Source organism: Mustelus asterias, chromosome 2 (assembly GCF_964213995.1).
Source record: "Mustelus asterias chromosome 2, sMusAst1.hap1.1, whole genome shotgun sequence".
In the NCBI taxonomy this organism is placed as follows: domain Eukaryota; kingdom Metazoa; phylum Chordata; class Chondrichthyes; order Carcharhiniformes; family Triakidae; genus Mustelus; species Mustelus asterias.
The window spans coordinates 16,056,032-16,076,588 of NC_135802.1; the positions used below are offsets into that span (position 1 = coordinate 16,056,032).

General features: G+C 44.1%; 1 protein-coding gene across 1 annotated transcript in view; it reads right to left on the minus strand.

The window, feature by feature from the left end:
* Positions 1-10,897: 10,897 nt before the first annotated feature.
* gorasp1b (golgi reassembly stacking protein 1b) overlaps positions 10,898-20,557 on the minus strand; it is a 41,814-nt gene continuing 32,154 nt past the window's right edge. Inside the window, exons 7-9 of the mRNA XM_078231679.1 lie at positions 17,156-17,285; positions 15,981-16,142; positions 10,898-14,564 (exon numbers count right to left, since the gene is read on the minus strand). Of these exons, the coding sequence (XP_078087805.1) occupies positions 14,293-14,564; positions 15,981-16,142; positions 17,156-17,285 (564 nt within the window). The 3' untranslated portion in view covers positions 10,898-14,292. The remainder of the gene's footprint in view (positions 14,565-15,980; positions 16,143-17,155; positions 17,286-20,557) is intronic.

Consider the following 20,557-nt stretch of genomic DNA (forward strand, 5'->3'; position numbering starts at 1 on the left):
TTATTTGCATATTTACAAGCTTACCCTTGTGGTGGAATTATAGGGATCTGTCCATAAGACCGTATGACATAGGAGCAGAATTAGGCCACTCGGCCCATCGAGTCTGCTCCGCCATTCAATCACGGCTGATATTTTTCTCATCCCCATTCTCCTGCCTTTTCCCCATAACTCCTGATCCCCTTATTAATCAAGAACCTATCTATCTCTGTCTTAAAGACACTCAATGAGTTGGCCTCCACAGAACTTCTGTGGCAAAGAGTTCCGCAGATTCACCACTCTCTGGTGAAGAAATTCCTCCTCATCTCTGTTTTAAACGATCGTCCCTTTAGCCTGAGGTTGTACCTCCTGGTTCTAGTTTTTCCTACTAGTGGAAACATCCTCTCCACGTCCACTCTAACCAGGCCTCGCAGTATCCTGTAAGTTTCAATAAGATCCCCCCTCATCCTTCTAAACTCCAACATAATGGCTATCCAAAACAGGGTCATCAGTATGGATGGCGACTCTTTCAGAGGCTAATGACTGGGACATTCTAAGGCATGAAACAAAAGCTGGTCCAGGCGCATGAAATCATTGTGGTGGAAGGCCATTCAACTCGAGTGATTATTTTGAAACTTCGATACAGTTGAGAACTCAGATGTAGACCAGTCTATTGATTTACCTTTACCCAGAAAAGAACAACAGCAGGATTCTTGCTGACCAAGCAGCTGGCTCCTCGAAGTTTGTTCATCTAAAAGCCACTGGCCACCACCTGCCAAGCAGAACAAGTCTCTAAATTTCAATATCATCTTGCTGCACGATCCTCCACTTTAAAGGAATTGTGTGTTGCTGTCCTCAACCAGGTAACTATGGGAATTGGAACGTCTTCATGACGAAACCCCGGATTCCTCCCTGGATTTTGACTTACTGGACTTTGGAAAGCATGCATGCTAATATTAATTTCAGTGGTTCTTTTATTATTCGTCATAGTTTCCATAGTTGTAAAACTCCCTTTTTCTCTATCTCTCTTATGGTATATGTGCGTATTCATGTGGGGTTGTGAACAGGGTTTGAATGTGTGAACAAATTAACCTTCTGAGTAAATCATAAAGGTAATTTTCTGAGAGTTATTTATTCATTTGGACCACACAAACTGAGGGTTTGGGGAAACATGTCACTGCCTAGTTTTCAAACAATTAAAAACACCGCTGCTTCCAGACAGACGGTAAGAGGATAAAAATGTTCAGTCTGCCTCTCACTCCTGTCTGTAACAAAAATGTTGCTACCTTTCCCAACAACATACATTTGTGAAATATAATCTTTGCTATGACAGCAATGAAGACAAAGTACAGGTCCCGTCTGTAAGTGGAAAATTATTTACAAATGTTATTGTAAAACATTACACTGATGATAGATGGGCGGCATGGTGGCACAACGGTTAGCACTGTTGTCTCACAGTGCCAGAAACCTGGGTTTGATTCTGGCCTTGGGTGACTGTGTGAAGTCTGCATATTCTCCCCGTGTCCACATGGGTTTCCATGTGCTCTGGTTTCCTCCCACAGTCCAAAGATGTGCAGGTTGAGGGATTGGTCAGGCTAAATTGCTCTTTAGTGTCCAAAGATGTATAGGTTAGGGAGATTAGCCATGGTAAATGCACGGGGTTATGGGGATAGGGCGGGAGAGTGGGCCTGGGTAAGCTGCTCTGTCAGATACTTGTCGCAGACTCGATGGGCCAAATGGCCTCCTTCTGCACTGTAGGGATTCTATGATGGGCAAACTCTTCAGTAAGAAGGAGGCACACCCAATCTCACTGCTATCTATTTGTAAATAGCTTCACACTTTAAACTTAGTTCTTTCATATAATGAGTACTACATAACATTATAATCTAGATAGAGGCATCGTGATCATTAATCCATTTGAAAAAGGGTCTTTCAATCAAAAAAGTTTGAGAACCTCATCTCACATGTGGCTGAGTGTCAAATTTTATTGGTCAGTTTGTGTGTTCTGAAGGTGTTAGAGAAATGCAAGTTGTTTGAGTTAAATGAATGAAAAAACCCACACGAAAAACTAATATGAATGCTTCACAATACTTTTTTTCTCGAAGTGTGAAGACAGCAAAAGGCTGTATAAGTACTTGCCGAGGTAAAGAATAGTAAGAAGTCTCACAACACCAGGTTAAAGTCCAACAGGTTTATTTGGTAGCAAATACCATAAGCTTTCGGAGCGCTGCTCCTTCATCAGATGGAGTGGGTCTCTGTTCTCCAACAGTGCACAGACACAGAAATCAAGTTACAGAATACTAATTAGAATGCAAATCTCTACAGCCAGCCAGGTCTTAAAAGGTACAGATAATGTGGTTGAAGGGAACATTAAACACAGGTTAAAGAGATGTGTATTGTCTCCAGACAGAACAGCTGGTGAGATTATGCAAGACCAATTATGCAAGACAATACACATCTCTTTAACCTGTGTTTAATGTTCCCTTCAACCACATTATCTGTACCTTTTAAGACCTGGCTGGCTGTAGAGATTTGCATTCTAATTAGTATTCTGTAACTTGATTTCTGTGTCTGTGCACTGTTGGAGAACAGAGACCACTCCATCTGACGAAGGAGCAGCACGCTCCGAAAGCTTATGGTATTTGCTACCAAATAAACCTGTTGGACTTTAACCTGGTGTTGTGAGACTTCTTACTGTGCTTACCCCAGTCCAACGCCGGCATCTCCACATCATGAGGTAAAGAATGTCAGAGCTGAGGAATCACCCAGTTTAACCTTCGGGTCACCAGAGAAATTCTGCACTATCAATGGGGGGCAGCTGGAGGGGTTGGGGCGGGGGGGGGGGGGGGGGGGGGTGGCTACCATTACTCTGTGTTGCCTGAAACAAAATCATTTATAGTTGAGTTTATAATTTTGTTATTCTGTGTACCCGGGGAAAATCAACTTCAGGAATATGTTCAATTCATCTTTGCCCTTTCAATGCATTTTCAGATACCTGACTGTAAAATGTCAAACTAGGGCTCACTTCAGTCACAAAGGAAAAATACTGCGGATGCTGGAATCTGAAACAAAAACAGAAAATGCTGGAGAAACTCAGCAGGCCTGACAGCATCTGTGGAGAGAGAATAGAGCCCAGTGTTTCGAGTCTGGATGACCCTTATCCGGACTCGAAACGTTGGCTCTATTCTCTCTCCACAGATGCTGTCAGACCTGCTGAGTTTCTCCAGCATTTTCTGTTTTCACCTCAGTCATAATGTCAGAGGTTCAGTCCACACTCTCAATACTTCCGGACAGCCATTGCAGTGCTGTACTTAGCAAGTGTTGCACTGTTGGTTGGGTTTTATTTTTTGGACTGGAGATTAAATCTAAAGTCACAAAGGGCTAAAGTCAAGTCATTCTGTATTCGTTCAACTTGAAGGGACATGATGGAGCTGCTGTCAGCTTCTGAGGTGCAAAACTATCTTTATTAGCAGTAACAGCCCATTTTACGTGGGGAGTCAAATGTGTCAGAATGACAAGCTCATGCTATGGCCATCACTCAATCGGTTCAGTGCCTTAACAGGTCTGTATTAATGTAAATTGGCATCCGGATCCAGAAAGCTTAACACATATCGCCATCTGTTGCTTTGAATCAGATTCAGAGAATCCGATGGAAAAACTTTATCTGACCGATTCCGCCCCCCCCCCCCCACCCCCCTCTCCCCCACCACCCCTGCCACCAATTGTCCCCCTCCATTCTTAACGTTACAAAGCCAATGCTCAGAATGGACCGGGCAAACCCAAATCCATTCCTTGCTTGCTCCAAAACAAAATGTACATGAAATGCACTGAATGTAAAACTTACATCATACACCTCACTCCACTGTAGGTCATTGAGAGAAAGCAGATTAGGTAACAGAGCAGCCAGGGTGCAAAGAAGTATAAATGAGGAAGTTGCTTTGTCACGCTGTCCCGAAATCTGGGACTTAAAAGCAAATTGACATTTGTATTTTAAATCCACTGCTTCAGTGTGAAAGTAGTTGTGTGTCTGAACTTTCGACCTTTCCCACCCGCATTTGGGTCAGTTTCTGTCTGGCTCCTGGCTAGTGCACACATGAAATGTTAGTCTATCTTTCTCTTTTACAGGTTAATTTACTGACTGTGTATTACCTGCATTTTCTCTGTCCGTGTGCGTGTTTTTTTCCTCTCGCCACCTGTCCTGCATCTAGTCGTTCTTGGATCAGAATCATTTCCTATCAGTGGCGGCTCATCTTCCTTCGGGTGATTTGATGGGTGATATAGGGACATGGTGGGCATTCCCCTGTCCAAATTAAAGCAGTCGACTCCACCAGAGTTGACTGAAGAGAACTGGTGGATATGGTTTATTTAGACTTTTAGGAGGCTTTCGACAAGGTCTCACATAACAGACTACTATGAAAAGTTAAATCACGTGGGATTGCAGGTAATGTCTTGAGAGGGATAGAAAACTGGTTAGCAGATAGGAAGTAAAGAGTTGGCATAAATGGGCCTTTTTCTGATTGGCAGTCAGTGACTAGTGGGGTTCCACAGGGATCTATGCTAGGACCCCAATTGTTCACATTATATATAAATGATTTGGAAGAGGGAACTGAATGCATTATCTCCAAATTTGCAGATGATATAAAGTTGGGTAGGCTGAGTGTGTGGGCAGATGCATGGCAGATGCAGTAAATGTGGATAAATGTGAGGTTATCCATATTGGTAGCAATAATAGGAAGACAGATTATTCCTTGAATTGGTGTAAATTGAGAGAGGTGAACACTCAGTGACACCTCGGTGTCCTCGTGCATCAGTTGCTGAAAGCAAGTGTGCAGGTACAGCAGGCAGTAAAGAAAGCAAATGGTATGTTCGCCTTCATAGCGAGAGGATTTGAGTATAGGGATAGGGATGTTTTGCTGTAATTGTATAGGGCGTTGGTGAGGCCATACCTGGAGTATTGTGTGCAGTTTTGGTGTTCTTATCTGAGGAAGGATGTTCTTGCTATAGAGGGAGTACAGCAAAGGTTTACCAGGCTGATTCCTGGGATGGCAGGTCTGTCATATGAGGAGAGACTAAGTCGGTTAGGATTATATTCACTGGAGTTTAGAAGAGTGAGAGAGGATCTCATAGAAACTTATAAAATTCCAACAGGGTTGGATAGGGTAGATTCAGAAAGAATATTCGCGATGGTGGGGGAGTCCAGAACTAGGGGTCATAGTTTGAGGATAAGGGGTAAACCTTTAAAACTGAGGTGAGGAGAAATGTCTTCACCCAGAGGGTGGTGAATGTGTGGAATTCACTACCACAGAATGTAATTGAGGCCAAAACATCTGATTTCAAGAAGAAATTAGATATAGCTCTTGAGCTAAAGGGATCAAGGGATATGGGGGGGGGGGGAAGGGGGGATCAAGATATTGAATTCGATGATCAGCCATGATCAAAATGAATGGCGCAGCAGTAGTTTTGTCGAACATGATTTCCCTTTCATAAATCCATGTAGACTTTGGCTCATCCCAATTTATATTTTCTAAATGTCCTGTTATCACATCCTTCATAATCGACAGTTTCCCTACTATTGATGTTCGGCTAACCGGTCTGTAATTCCCTATTTTCAAAATAGTCAGTTACATTTGCCACCTTTCGATCTGCTGGGACTGTTCCAGAACCCACAAAAGTTTGGAAGGTGAAAAGCAACGCATCCATTATTTTTATGGCCACAACCTTTAGGACCCTGGTGCAAGTCCCATTCCCCCGATCACCTCTGTGATCAGTGCCCAACGTCAGCTCCTGGTCATGCAATCCTTTCATTTTGAAATGTTCATCCTTGTTTTCAAATCCCTCCATGGCTTCACCTCTCCCTGTCTCTGTAATCTCCTCCCGACACACAACTCTCCCAGATAACTGCTCTCCTCTAGCTCCGGCCTCTTGTGCAGCCCAATCTTTAAATGTTCCACCACTGGTGGCTGTGTGCAGTTGCTTAGGTCCCACACTCTGCAATAAACTCCTCTGCTCTCCGGTTCACTTCACTTTCCCCCTTTATGACACACTTGGATTCATATTGCTCAGTGTCATATTTTGTTTTATAATGCCGTGAAGCTGTTTGGGACTCTATTGGGTTAAAGATGCTTCAGAAATAAGTTGTCAATGGAAAGAAAGCTGTGCGAAGGAATGGGATAAACCACTTTCCATTTATTGGTACTTATCTGCATAACGTGGTCAGATTGAGCAGCTCGATGTTGGGTTTCTGCTGCCACCCCTCCCCATAGATCTCAAACTCCGTAAAACTGCCAGTTTCATCGGCCATCTTGTAACCTAAGGGTCAATTAGTTTATTACCCATTTAAAACTTTTGCAGCCAATTAACTTCATGTCTGTTTAAATTTTAACAGTTGCATTTGAGTTATTATAGCTTTGATCTAGCTTCAGGTCACAAGCCACCTTTATCTCTACCATCGTCACTCCGCAACTATTAACTATGCAGCCGAGGTCCCCATCTCCCTCTGTGCATCTTTGTTTCCCCATCCAATGGTGTGTGCAACTTTTCAAAATTCGATCATGGCTTGCGGGCTAGGCCAGCATTTATTGTCCCTGTCTTATTGCCTTTGAGAAGGTTCAGTGATCCATCTCCTTGTGGTGTAGGTCTACCAACAGTGCAGTTAGTGTCGGCATGGGGGGACCAGGACAGGTTGTTGGTGATCTGGACACCTAAAAACTTGAAGCTCTCTTTTAATTACCAAATTCCTTTGCACAAAACTCTGGAACACATTCTGTGGAGGAGGAGAACTGAGCTCAGCAGGGGGTCAGGAAAATTAGCAGCACCCTCACTATAGACCGGCTGTCTCTGCTTATACATATAATAATGTGGAGATGCTGGTGTTGGACTGGGGTAAACACGGTAAGAAGTCTCACAACACCAGGTTAAAGTCCAACAAGTTTATTTGGTAGCAAAAGCCACTAGCTTTCGGAGCGCTGCTCCTTCGTCAGGTAAGTGGGAGTTCTGTTTGTGGACTTTAACCTGGTGTTGTGAGACTTCTTACTATACATATAATAGACAGCACAGACAAAAGTTGGATGTTTCACTATATCTATCAACAAGACACAGCTAAATGTCCTTGCTAACAGCACCAAAACTGTGATTAAGACATGATTATATGATCATTGTCTGAACGGACATTCCACCTGTCCACCACTAAAGATTATGACATTACCGATGGGATGTGATTAAACAGCTATTGTCTCGGGCCTACCTCGTTGTATCATATGTAAATAACTTAACAGGTGTGCATGACTAGAAAACAATTATCTTTACTAAAGGTTGAGCCCTGTAAAAAAGCTGACTGTACACAATTGAGCAGAGCAGACTGAAGGCGGCTGAGGAATTCTTCAGTTCTCTTATCGCTAAGGCGGCAACAAAGGATCCATCACTCACGAACGCTGTGAATGAATATCTTTTTAGCTCTGACAGTTTCATATCACTAATTAAATAGAGTTTATTTCTTGCCCAATGTTCTATTCATTTAGAAAGAGAGATTCATAGCAAAGGAAGAAGCCATCATGTAGGTATCCGCTGTTTAATGTAAAAATCCAAAACCCATGGTCCTTTACAACCCTGAACTTCACATTTAGCCCCCTGTTAAAACATGTAATGGCCTCTGCCTCAAATCCTCGAGAACACATTGTTTGCACACAAGCCCAGATATTCATTACATTCATCATCATTGTCGGGTTTGCTGTTCATCTGCTTCCCATAAAGTTTGAGTGAAACCTGGTAAACAAGTGTCAATTCAGCCATCTGAATATCTCGAGCCTGAAAGACCAGACTCTTGGGACAACAAACAGGTGGCACTTGAATCCCAGGGGGACCAATATCCTGGCGGGGAAGTTGGCTAAGGCTACTGGGGAGAGTTTAAACTAGACAGGTTGGGGGGAGGGGATTGAGACGAGGTGACTGGGAGCGAGAAACAGAGAAGGGTTATAGACAGTGCAAGAGGGAGGATGGACGGGGGATAGAGAAGGAAAGAGCTCAGACCAAAGGACTGAGATGTGTTTACTTTAATGCCAGGAGTATAGTGAATAAAGGGGATGAGCTCAGAGCGTGGATCGATGCCTGGAAGTGTGCTGTGGTGGCCATTACGGAGACTTGGATGTCTCAGGGACAGGACTGGATACTCCAGGTGACGGGATTCAGATGTTTCAGGAAGGACAGGGAGGGAGGCAAGAGAGGGGGTGGAGTGGCACTGCTGATCAGGGATAGTGTCACAGCTGTAGAGAAGGTGTATGCTGTGGAGGGATTGTCCACCGAGTCTCTGTGGGTGGAAGTTCGGAGTGGGAAGGGGTTGATCACTTTGCTGGGAGTTTTCTATCGGTCGCCCAATAGTAACAGGGAGGTGGAGGAGCAGATAGGGAAACAGATCCTGGAGAGTTGCAGTAATAGCAGAGTTGTTGTGATGGGAGACTTTAATTTCCCAAACATAGATTTGGATATCCCGAGGGTAAGGGGATTGGATGGGGAGGAGTTCGTTAGGTGTGTTCAGGAGGGTTTCCTGACACAGCATGTGGACAAGCCTACAAGAGGAGAGGCTGTACTTGATCTGATACTGACCAATGAACCTGGACAGGTGTCAGATCTCTCAGTGGGAGAGCATCTTGGGGATAGCGATCATAACTCTATCTCCTTTATGCTTGCATTGGAAAAAGAGAGGATCAGGCAAGCTAGGAAAGCGTTTATATGGAGTAAGGGGAAATATGAAGACATAAGGCAGCAAATTAGAGGAGTAAATTGGAAGGAGGTATTCTCGGGGAAATGTACTGAAGAGAGGTGGCAGTTTTTCAAGGAATGTCTGTCTAGAGTTCTACAGGACAACGGTCCGAGCAGACAGGGAGGAGTTGGTAGGTTAAAGAAACCGTGGTGCACGAAAGCTGTGCGGGACCTAGTCGAGAAGAAAAGGAAAGCATATAAAAGGTTCAGAGAGCTTGGCGAAGATAGGGATCTAGATGGGTATACGGCTTGTAGGAAGGGACTAAAGGAGGAAATCAGGACAGCCAGAAGGGGTCACGAGAAAGCCTGGGCAGGTAGGATTAAGGAAAACCCTAAGGCGTTCTATAAATAGGTGAAGAGTAAAAGGATGAGACGTGAAGGAATAGGGCCTATAAGAGGTGAAGGCGGGAAAATCTGTACAGAACCAGTAGAAATGGCAGAGGTGCTTAATGAGTATTTTGCCTCGGTTTTCACAGAGGAGAAGGACCTGGGTGGATGTACTGCAGGCTTGCGGTGGACTGAAAAGATTGAGTATGTGGACTTTAACAAAGAGGTTGTGCTGGAATCTTTGAATGGCATCAAGATAGATAAGTCGCCAGGTCCGGATGGGATGTACCCCAGGTTATTGTGGGAGGCGAGGGAAGATTGCAGAGCCTCTGGCGATGATCTTTGCGTCATCGATGGAGACGGGAGGTGCCGGAGGATTGCGGATGTGGTTCCTATTTTCAAGAAGGGGAATAGGGATAGCCCAGGAAATTACCAACCGGTGAGTCTAACCTCAGTGGTTGGTAAGCTGATGGAGAAGATCCTGAGGGACAAGATTTATGAGCATTTAGAGAGGTTTAGTATGCTCAAGAATACTCAGCATAGCTTTGTCAAAGGCAGATCGTGCCTTACGAGCCTGGTGGAGTTCTTCGAAAATGTGACTAAACACATTGACGAAGGGAAGGCGGTAGATGTGGTTTATATGGATTTTAGCAAGGCGTTCGATAAGGTCCCCCATGCAAGGCTTCTAGAAAAAGTGAGAGGGCATGGGATCCAAGGGGCTGCTGCCCTGTGGATCCAGAACTGGCTTGCCCAAAGGAGGCAGAGAGTTTTCTAATGGAGGTCGGTCACCAGTGGTCTGCCCCACGGATCTGTTCTGGGACCCTTGCTGTTTGTCATTTTCATAAATGACCTGGATGAGGAAGTGGAGGGATAGGTTGGTAAGTCTGCCGACGACACAAAGGTTGGTGGGGTTGTGGATAGTCTGGAGGAATGTCAGAAGTTAGAGGGACATAGATAGGATGCAAGACTGGGTGGAGAAGTGGCAGATGGACTTCAACCCAGATAAATGCGTAGTGGTCCATTTTGGCAGGTCAAATGGGATGAAGGAGTACAATATTAAGGGAAAGACTCTTAGTACTGTAGAGGATCAGAAGGACCTTGGGGTCCGGGTCCATAGGACTCTGAAATCGGCCCCGCAGGTGGAGGAGGTGGTTAAGAAGGCGTATGGTGTGCTGGCCTTTATCAATCGAGGGATTGAGTTTAGGAGTCCGGGGATAATGATGCAGCTATACAAGACCCTCGTCAGACCCCACTTGGAGTACTGTGCTCAGTTCTGGTCGCCTCATTACAGGAAGGATGTGGAAAAGATTGAAAGGGTGCAGAGGAAATTTACAAGGATGTTGCCTGGATTGAGTGGCATGCCTTATGAGGATAGGCTCAGGGGGCTCAGCCTTTTCTCCTTGGAGAGACGTAGGATGAGAGGAGACCTAATAGAGGTATATAAGATGTTGAGAGACATAGATCGGGTGGACTCTCAGAGGCTTTTTCCCAGGGTGGAAATGGCTGCTACGAGAGGACACAGGTTTAAGGTGCTGGGGTGTAGGTACAGGGGAAATGTTAGGGGGAAGTTTTTCACAGAGGGTGGTGGGCGAGTGGAATCGGCTGCCGTCAGTGGTGGTGGAGGCAAACTCAATAGGGTCTTTTAAGAGACTCCTGGATGAGCACATGGGATGTTATAGGATGGAGGGTTATAGGTAGGCCTAAAAGGTAGGGATATGTTCGGCACAACTTGTGGGGCTGAAGGGCCTGTTTTGTGCTGTAGTTTTTCTATGTTTCTAACCTTTGCGTGTCACAGTAAGTTACAGCCTGAACCAAAACTAGAATGATTACAAGTGAGACATCCAAATTAAATACTTTAATGAAAAAAACTTTACATATGCCATTCACTGGCCCATTTCTCCCACTTACAACCACATCATTGTTTTGCCAAAATACAAATTCCCCTTTGTCAACATTCACCTCTTCATTAGTCTTTCCTGCACCATCATCAAAATTACATTTATGTATAATTATTTATGAAAAGCATCTACCCATATGAAAATACCAAGATGTGGAAATCGGACCAGACCTCGATTCTCTAAGATATCAAATCCAGTCCTGTGGTTTTCCCACACCATTTAAAGAGCTTTACACAGCTGGGTGGTTGTCAGTCAGGGGCATGGCTTATCAGAAGGGCCAAGCAGCCACATTCTCAATCTTTCCTCTGAAAGGTGGAGGGGCCGTAACTCAGTAAGACATTCAGCACCAGGCCTGACATAATTCTTCAGGACATTAAACAATAATGAGCAAATTTAAAATCACGGTATAAGCTTGATTCGCCAGTACATGCAATGTGACTACTAAAATTCCAGATAATCGGGACTGACGACCAAGCGCTTCAGGAAATGTGCATTTTGTGCCTTTTTTAAAAAAATTGCTATTTGATATAAAAGTAACATCTGTTAATACCTTCAAAATGTTAGAAAACAGGCACTGAACATCTCGAAGAGGATGGTGGCCGATACATTTTGGGGTGTAACTTTCCTGACCAAGTGCCCCCTTGCATTTCCAGCATTGGCAATTTTCCTTTCTAAAATTAAGCTGCACCTTGACAATGGCCTTTCACCAGCTCATGCCAAAAGCACATTTAGTTGCATGCTCAAAAAAAAAGGCGCAACTAAACAGAAGGGGGCAGGGGACCTATCGATGCAAACATGGTTTAAGTGATGAAACTGGCAAGGAAGAATCTTGATACCAAGGACTAAATACAAACTCGAGCAAATAAGTACAAATTGTCTCAGCATCTTTGGAAGGTACAATCCTTCAGACTCACGTCGTAGGATTTCATTTTGACTGCACATCCGTTGACAGTAGGTGTGTAGCTCGGCCATGATGCACTTAACGTGCAACAGTATTTAAGCTATTCCTCCAACAAGATGTAAATGTGACTTCTAGTAAATATCACCTCCTACCCTGTTTAAGGGCTATCATTTAATCAGTGCCTGTAACTTATAGAATAGAGGTTTCCTAGAACTTCAGGGCCAAATAGACCCAACGAGGTCAAGTGGAGCAAAAAAACAAATCCAACTTAAAAGGAAACATTCCATCGTAACTGCGCAGATAGAAAACTAAGCATCAAAACCGATTAAGCGTTGGCCCCTGACAGCATCCGAAAACCACACCAGCAGATATTACCCCTACATGTAGGATCACCCCCATTATTACATTTTCAATCATTCATTACTACCTTGTGCATCACTAGTAAAAGTAATACAAATGCTCCAAACCCTTCATTAACTGGCACAAGTTCCAGGAAGCAGACTAAATTACTAAGCTGATGCCTCAGCGCAATCCTACGCTCCTGGGAAGCAGTGTTATAACTGAATGTTTCACCTGGTGAAACTGCTACACAAGACATGTTTAGAGTGTTAAGGTGTACAATAATAATTCTGCAAAAACAAAATTAATGTCATCTACATATATTATTTGCGATACGCCAGTTGCATAATTGATAGTCATCAACCATTGCCTGCAAATGAGCACATTGGCTGAATCCAAGAGGCTAAAATGAGGCTTTTTGTGTCTTTGGCTTTAGTGGACCTGAACGCAGCAGAATGAGAGCGGCTCGGTGGCAGTGTGGGTAAGAAATCCCTGCTCTTAATGACTGGATGCGTCATATTGGAAACTACATGACAGGACATCAGGTGAACACAGATCTGGACATGGATTCCCATTCCCGACAAGGTCAGACAGCCAGTGAAGACTGGCCAGCCCCATGAGGAACTGTGTGCCAGTAAAATAAAATCAGTAGCTTCAGTAGTGGGAAGGAAATAAGGTTATATTGCTGCATGGATTCGAGTTTTCTTAGCCAGCAGTAGGGGAAAGTCTGTCCAAAATCAATTGCTGCCCATTTTCTTCGTAGCCTTTAAGGTGGCAAAGCGGCTAATAGTTTGACAACATCAGAGTCGTAGCGAAAAATGAAATATAATCTGTACTGAATATCGCAGCAGTGGGATGCAAAACGTGGAAGTTATTAGCTTACAGGTTTTCTTTTACAGCAACTCCATAACAATCAGCAACGGTCAGTGCACGAAAGGGAGAGAGAGGGCGACAGATATAACCCACGAGGCTTCATTAGCTCAGAGGCATTTGGGAAGAGGAGTTGTGTCATTATCCAGTATCAATGGATGTTGATTCTCTACAAAACACATCGAGTTTTTCTTTCCCACAGTAAAGGTGCTTCATGCCCTGCGACAACTTGGGAGCGGCATTTCTTTTATGGAGAAAGTTGAGAGACCAATCTACCAATTCATTAATTAAGAAAAATCACTGAACTCTCCCCCCCGCCCCCGCCCCAGACTGTGAATGAAAGCGAGTAACATTTGCATGCTTCAAGTCCCTATCTGCATGCACGTACAATTGTTTTCCCATCCCCTCACTGCGCGATTGCAATCCAATAGTGACACAAAATACATTTTCATTAAACAGTAACTTATTTTATATTCATTAACGGGATGCGGGTATCATTGACAAGGCCAGAATTTATAGTCCGCCTCCAACTGCCGCTAAGAATCATTGAAAATGTTTCAATCTGAGCAACATGTAGTGAGGTAAAAGCATTCGCAGTTAGGGGAATAAAAGCGATTGGCTTAATACACTCAGAGGGCTTGGATGAAGTCCTTCAATCTTTGACATGGTGTCTGTCATCTTGAGCGCCATTCTGCTCAGGAATATGACTGTACTGGCACGGTAGTGTTCTACACTCAGAAAAACACACCCAAAAAAGATGCTTAAAGTATGATTTGGTTGGAACCTATCACAAACTGTATAACTTTCCCAAAACCAGCAATCTGAATTGTCCCACCACCCTCCTCTCTATGAAGGTCGAGCTCTACTTACTCATGACTTGTCAAGAATTGCTAAATAAGGTGATTATATTTTTCAGGAAACAGTAGCACCGTCACCAGAACTTGAGTTTAGCAGGCAGTTGATCTAACGTGAAATGACTAGCATTTAAATACCTCCTTATTGCTTATAGCATACAGCGGAATAGTCACTAATGGACATGTGACAGACGTTACAGAACAGCGTCAGGCTGCCTTTGGACAAGGAGCAAACAAAATAGCCTCAACCTACAACGGTTTATATTTCAAAGACAGTTATCAATGTAGTCATATAGATTAAAAGTAAACGCAGGTAAGACTTCAGCCACAAGGTCAGTCTCCATCGCTGCTGCTCACTGTCCTCACGACCTCTTCAACCTTTGGCTTCACCCTCAATCACCGAGGAATCAAGCAGGCTGTTTTCCTCTGGAGGCGGGCACTCTTCAAAATCCTTTGGCAAGAGCTCCGTGTGGTCAATATCCACGTGAGCCTCCAGTGGCATTTCAGTGGGGGTGGGAAGCAACGGGGCAGTCACGTCAGAGATCGAGGAACAACCCGGGTCCAGGCTTTGCTCCAGTGATGAAGCCTCAGGAGGCAGAGCAGCGGCAGGATTCAAATCCTCGGACACAGCAGCACCACCCTGGTCTATTTAAAAACAAAAAGGAACATACACACACATTCATAGAATCCTACAGTGCAGAAGGCCATTCGGCCCATCGAGTCAGTACTGACCACAATCCCACCCAGGCCCCATCCCTATAACCCCATGCATTTACCTTAGCTAGTTCCCCCTGACACAAAGGGGTAATTTAGCATGGCCAATCCACCTAACTCACACATCTTTGGACTGTGGGAGGACACTGGAGCACCTGGAGGAAACCCACGCAGACACGGGGAGAACGTGCAAACTCCACACAGACAAGTGACCCGAACCGGGATTGAACTCGGGTCCCTGGGCGCTGTGAGGCAGCAGTGCCAACCACTAATTCACTGTCAGTCACACAAATTCACCCAACAGATGGAATCAATGCCCTGCATTGAATTCTTCATCTTCATCCCTGTATTGGATTTGTTTAGAAGCATCAGAATGAATAGCTAATACTTATTCAATCATAATGCAGTTTGAAGGATAGCAGATGGAAGAACTGGAGAGCAGGAAATTTGAGGCATTTGCATTATTCTGCTAGAGACCATGACTGGCATCTCATGTCTGCCAGACTTAAAATATAGTTTAGAAAAGAAAAGCAAAGAAATATAATAACTGAATTCTGTGCACATCGTCTGTTACCACAAAACAGTTCATTCAAAATTCAAACTAAATTTTGATTACTATTTTAAAAATTATTTTGAATCAAATTATATATAATAATATATTAATATATATATATATATATAAAATATATATAATTTATAAACATATTTTCTATGTTTATAAATTATATATATAGAAATTTAAAACAAAAACAAATGCTCTATCACTTTCCTGACTTGTGTTGGTAAGTTGTGTTGTGTTGGGCGGCGCGGTGACACCGTGGTTAGCACTGCTGCCTCATAGCGCCAGGGACCCAGGTTCAATTCTGGCCTCGGGTAACCGTCTGTGTGGAGTTTGCACGCTCTTCCCGTGTCTGCGTGGGTTTCCTCTGGATGCTCCGGTTTCCTCCCACAGTCCAAAAGACGTGCTGGTTAGGTGCATTGACCATGCTAAATTCTCCTTCAGTGCACCTGAACAGGCACCAGAGTGTGGCGACTCAGGGATTTTCACAGTAACTTCATTGCAGTGTTAATGTCAGCATACTTGAGACACTAACAAATAAACTTAACTCAAAAAAACTTGAACTGAAGTGGCCAAGACAGGATTGGGTTTGTCTGTGATAACCCTGCATTATTTGCTGCATTGACCTGCACATAAAGAACTACCATCACCTGAATGAGAGAGCATAGGGCAGCTGGTGCCTGTACACTGAGGAGGGCGGGTGAGCGGGAGGGGTGGGGGGGGGGGGGGGGGGAGCGGGAGGGGGGAAGCAGGGGAAAAAGAATAAGTTGACTGCTGGTTACACTTACCAAATTGGAGATCAAGTTCTTCGCTGGTGAGGATCTCATCTGTTCCAGTGTTTTGCTTTGCTGTTGTGTTAAAAATAGGCGAGGAGGAGAAGGACACTGCCTCATTTAATACACCGGACAAGTCATGAGCTTCCGGAGTCTCTGTGGATCCAGGTGGAAAACCTGTTTAAGAATACAAAAGTCAAATTAAATCATGAACCTTATCTGTACCTGCTGGAAACTCAATACAGTGCCACACTGACTGCAGCCACTCAACCCTGTTTCAATTCAAAGCCTTCTAAATTCTATTCAAAAGTGCTTCTTTATTTCCAAACAAGCCTCTACAAAAACCAAGTGCTGAAATGTGTAGCAGTAACATGAACAATTATCCTATTTATTATAGAATTTTGTCATCGACTCCATCCCAGGCTCGGAAGAGCAGTGGAAATGATGTGTGCCCAGAATGCAGTCTTTACTGTCACCCTAAGCCCCGAAAACTTCACTTATTTGCTGCAAACTTCGACCCTGGTGGGAGTGTTCAACTCCAGCATGACCAGCTGTTTGTCGAATAGGAACCCATTTTGTTACATATCAAAGCACCATTGGCAAGAACATCTCACCAACTTTTACAGATGCACCATAGAAAGCATTCTTTCCGATTGTATCACAGCTCGGTATGGCTCCTGCTCTGCCCGCAAGGCCGCAAGAAACTCCAAAAGGTCGTGAATGTAGCCCAATCCATCACGCAAACCAGCCTCCCATCCATTGACTCTGTCTACACTTCCCGCTGCCTTGGCAAAGCAGCCAGCATAATTAAGGACCCCACGCACCCCGGACAGTCTCTCTTCCACCTTCTCCCATCTGGAAAAAGATACAAAAGTCTGAGGACAGATACCAATCGACTCAAGAACAGCTTCTTCCCTGCTGCTGTCAGACTTTTGAATGGACCTACCTTGCATTAAATTCTCTACACCCTAGCTATGACTGTAACACTACATTCTGCACTCTCTCGTTTCCTTCTCCATGAACGGTGTGCTTTGTCTGTATAGCGCGCAAGAAACAATACTTTTCACTGTATGTTAATACATGTGACAATAATAAATCAAATCAAAACATCAGTGGCTGAGCAGGCAGCTGATTCTTCAGTTTCAAGACAGTAACAAGTGTAAAAAAAGCTATTTAAGAATGTCCAGTACCTGGGTCCATGACACGTTGTATGGGAGGAGGGAGAAGGGAGTTCTCCATTGTTAGGTTGGTCAGCTGCTGTTCTAAGCCTGAACTCTCACTCGTTGTGTCAGTCGGTGAGCTGGGAGCTACTAAAGGTGCCTGATGAATAAACACAAAGATACGGTCTATGGTGAACCCAACCAGTATTTAGTAGAGTGCCAGTCTCACATTTCAAATTAATCATTTTTCAAAGTTGCGAAAGTAATCTCAAAATTTTTTTTTTTTTTTTGAAAAAAACAAACTGGAAAATAAGTCAATTTTGGACTATAGTAAGAATGTACTTTTCCCAGATCCGGTTCATCAATTGATCTATAGCCAAAGTCAAACAATAAGGAATGCATGCCCAATTCAAATTACCATCAATATCGAGCTTCTCAATGATTCACTGCATTGATCTGAAACATTATTATTCCTCTCTCCACAGGTGCTGCCTGGCCAGCTGAATGTTTGTTTTCATTCCCGGTTAGTGAAATCTGACATATGAAGCTGCAAAGACCAGAAGCTATCAGCTCCAACAACACTCAAGAAGCTTGACACCATCCAGGGCAAAGCAGCCCCTGCTTGATTGGAACTTCATCTACAAACATTCACTCCCTCCACCACCAGTGTGCACCATCTACAAGATGCAGGAACTCATCGTGACTCCTTCGGCAGCACCTTCCAAACCCACGACCGTTGCCATCCAGAAGGACAAGAGGAGCAGACGCATGGGAACACCACCACCTGGAAGTTCCCCATCACACGCCGTTCTGACTTGGAAATAGACTCATAGAGGTTTACAGCATGGAAACAGGCCCTTCGGCCCAATTTGTCCATGCCACCCCCTTTTTTTAAACCCCTAAGCTAGTCCCAATTGCCCCGTTTGGTCCATATCCCTCTATACCCATCTTACCCATGTAACTATCGATACGCTTTTTAAAAGACAAAATTGTTCCAGACACTCACCACCCTCTGTGAGAAAAATGTTGCCCCTCTGGACCCTTTTGTATCTCTCCCCTCTCACCTTAAACCTATGCCCTCGAGTTTTAGACCCTCCATACTTTTAGGAAAAGATATTAACTATCTAGCTGATCTATGCCCCTCATTATTTTATAGACCTCTATAAGATCACCCCTCAGATTCCTACGCTCCAGAGAAAAAAGTCCCAGTCCATCCAGCCTCTCCTTATAACTCAAACCATCAAGTCCCGGTAGCATCCTAGTAAATCTTTTCTGCACTCTTTCTAGTTTAATAATATCCTTTCTATAATAGGGTGGCCAGAACTGTACACAGTATTCCAAGTGTGGCCTTACCAATGTCTTGTATAACTTCAACAAGACGTCCCAACTCCTGTATTCAATGTTCTGACCAAATATGTTTAAGTTTGAGTTTAAAGTTTATTTATTAGTGTCATAGTGGACTTACATTAACACCGCAATGAAGTTACTGTGAAAATCCCCTAATTGCACACTCTGGCGCCTGTTCGGGTACACTGAGGGAGAATTTAGCATGGCCAATGCACCGAACCGGCACGTCTTTCAGACTGTGGGAGGAAACCAGAGAACCCGGAGGAAATCCACGCAGACATGGGGAGAACAAGCAGACTCCACAGTGACCCAAGCTGGGAATCGAACCTGGGTCCCTGGCACTGTGACGCAGCAGTGTTAACCACTGTGCCACCCTCAGATCGCCATTCCTTCACTGTTGCAGGGTCAAAATGCTTTAACTCCATTCCTAATTGTACTGTGGGTGTACCTACACCACATGGACTGTTGCAGTTCAAGGCAGTAACTCACCAGCACTTTTTCGGGGATAATTAGAGATGGGCAATAAATGCTGGCCTGGCCAGGAACATCCACACCCCATAATATTTTTAAACAGTGTTGATGATTGAACTGTGCCTCATTAGCTGATCCTGGTTGAATGCTGGAATGGGAGCTACTGTTCTTAGTTATATTGGTTCGAGAGTGGGTGGAATGGAGTGGGGAAGTTGTTGAACAGTGCTCTCTCTTTTTTTAATCATTTACAGGACACTGGCATCGCTGGCTGGGCCAGCAATTACTGCCCATCCCTGAGGGCATTTAAGAGTCAACCACATTGCTGTGTCCCTGGAGTCACATGTAGGCCAGACCAGGTCAGGACGGCAGATTTCCTTCCCTAAAGGACATGAATGAACCAGATGGGTTTTTACGACAATTGACAATGGTTTCATGGCCATCAGTAGACTTCCACATTTGTTTTACTGAATTCAAATTTCGCCATCTGCCGTGATGGGATTCGAACCCGGGTCCCCGGAGCATTACCCTGGGTCGCTGGATTGCTAGTCCAGCGACAATGCCAGTACACCACTTCCTCCCCTACACCTCTCTGGTGAACCCCTGCTGAAAAATGCACTTGTGAGACATTGTCTTGGGAAGATATGAAAGAGAGGGTGATACCTGGCTCTGATTATTTTTAATTCATTCATGAAATGTGGGCGTTGCGGGGCTAGGCCAGCATTTATTGCTCATCCCTAATTGCCCTCAAGTATGTGATGAGCTGCTTTCTTGAACTGCAGCAGTCCATGTCGTGTAGGTGCACCCACAGAGCTGTTAGGGAGGGAGTTCCAGGATTCTGACCCTTGCGACAAGTATGCTTCCACAGTCTGTCAACACTCTCTGTTGGAGCTCACACACAAGTCATGGTGACCTGGACTAGGTGCGAGAGGACAGGAAAGCTAGCATGGGTTTGTTGCGAGCAAATCGTGTTTGACTAACTTGATTTGAGAATTCTGACGGGGTTGCAGAGACAGTGGCAGTCTTGTGTCGTGTACACGGACTCGAGGAAAGCATTTGACAAATTATGTAATAAGTTTGTTAGCAGAATTGAATCCTGAGAGATTAAAAAAAGCATTAGTAGCATAGATATAAAATTGACTAAGGAATGAAAGCAGAGAGTTGTGAATAGCTGTTACTGACTCACATTAATGCCTTGGACTTGGACACTGTCAAAACTGGCAGATTACCCAAAATGAGTAAAGAGTGAAGTAGATATCGATATCCTTCAAGATAACAAACACAGGAAGACGAAATGGGATGCGTAGAGGTATGAGCTGATCATTTTTAATAGGCAGAATGAAGAAAAATCATTTGCTGAACTGTATTATTTTAAAAGGGGGTTCAAAAGGAGTGACGTTGAGTGGGTGTTTGCACACACACATCATTGGAAGTGGCAGTCAGGTTAACACAGCACTTAATAAAATATCAGGGACCCAAGCATAGTGCACAAATGTTTATGCTAAACCGATACTATACTATAGTTCCATCCCAGCTGGAGTTATTTATTTATCATCACAAGTTGGCTTATTTTAACACTGCAATGAAGTTACTGTGAAAATCCCCTCGTCGCCACAC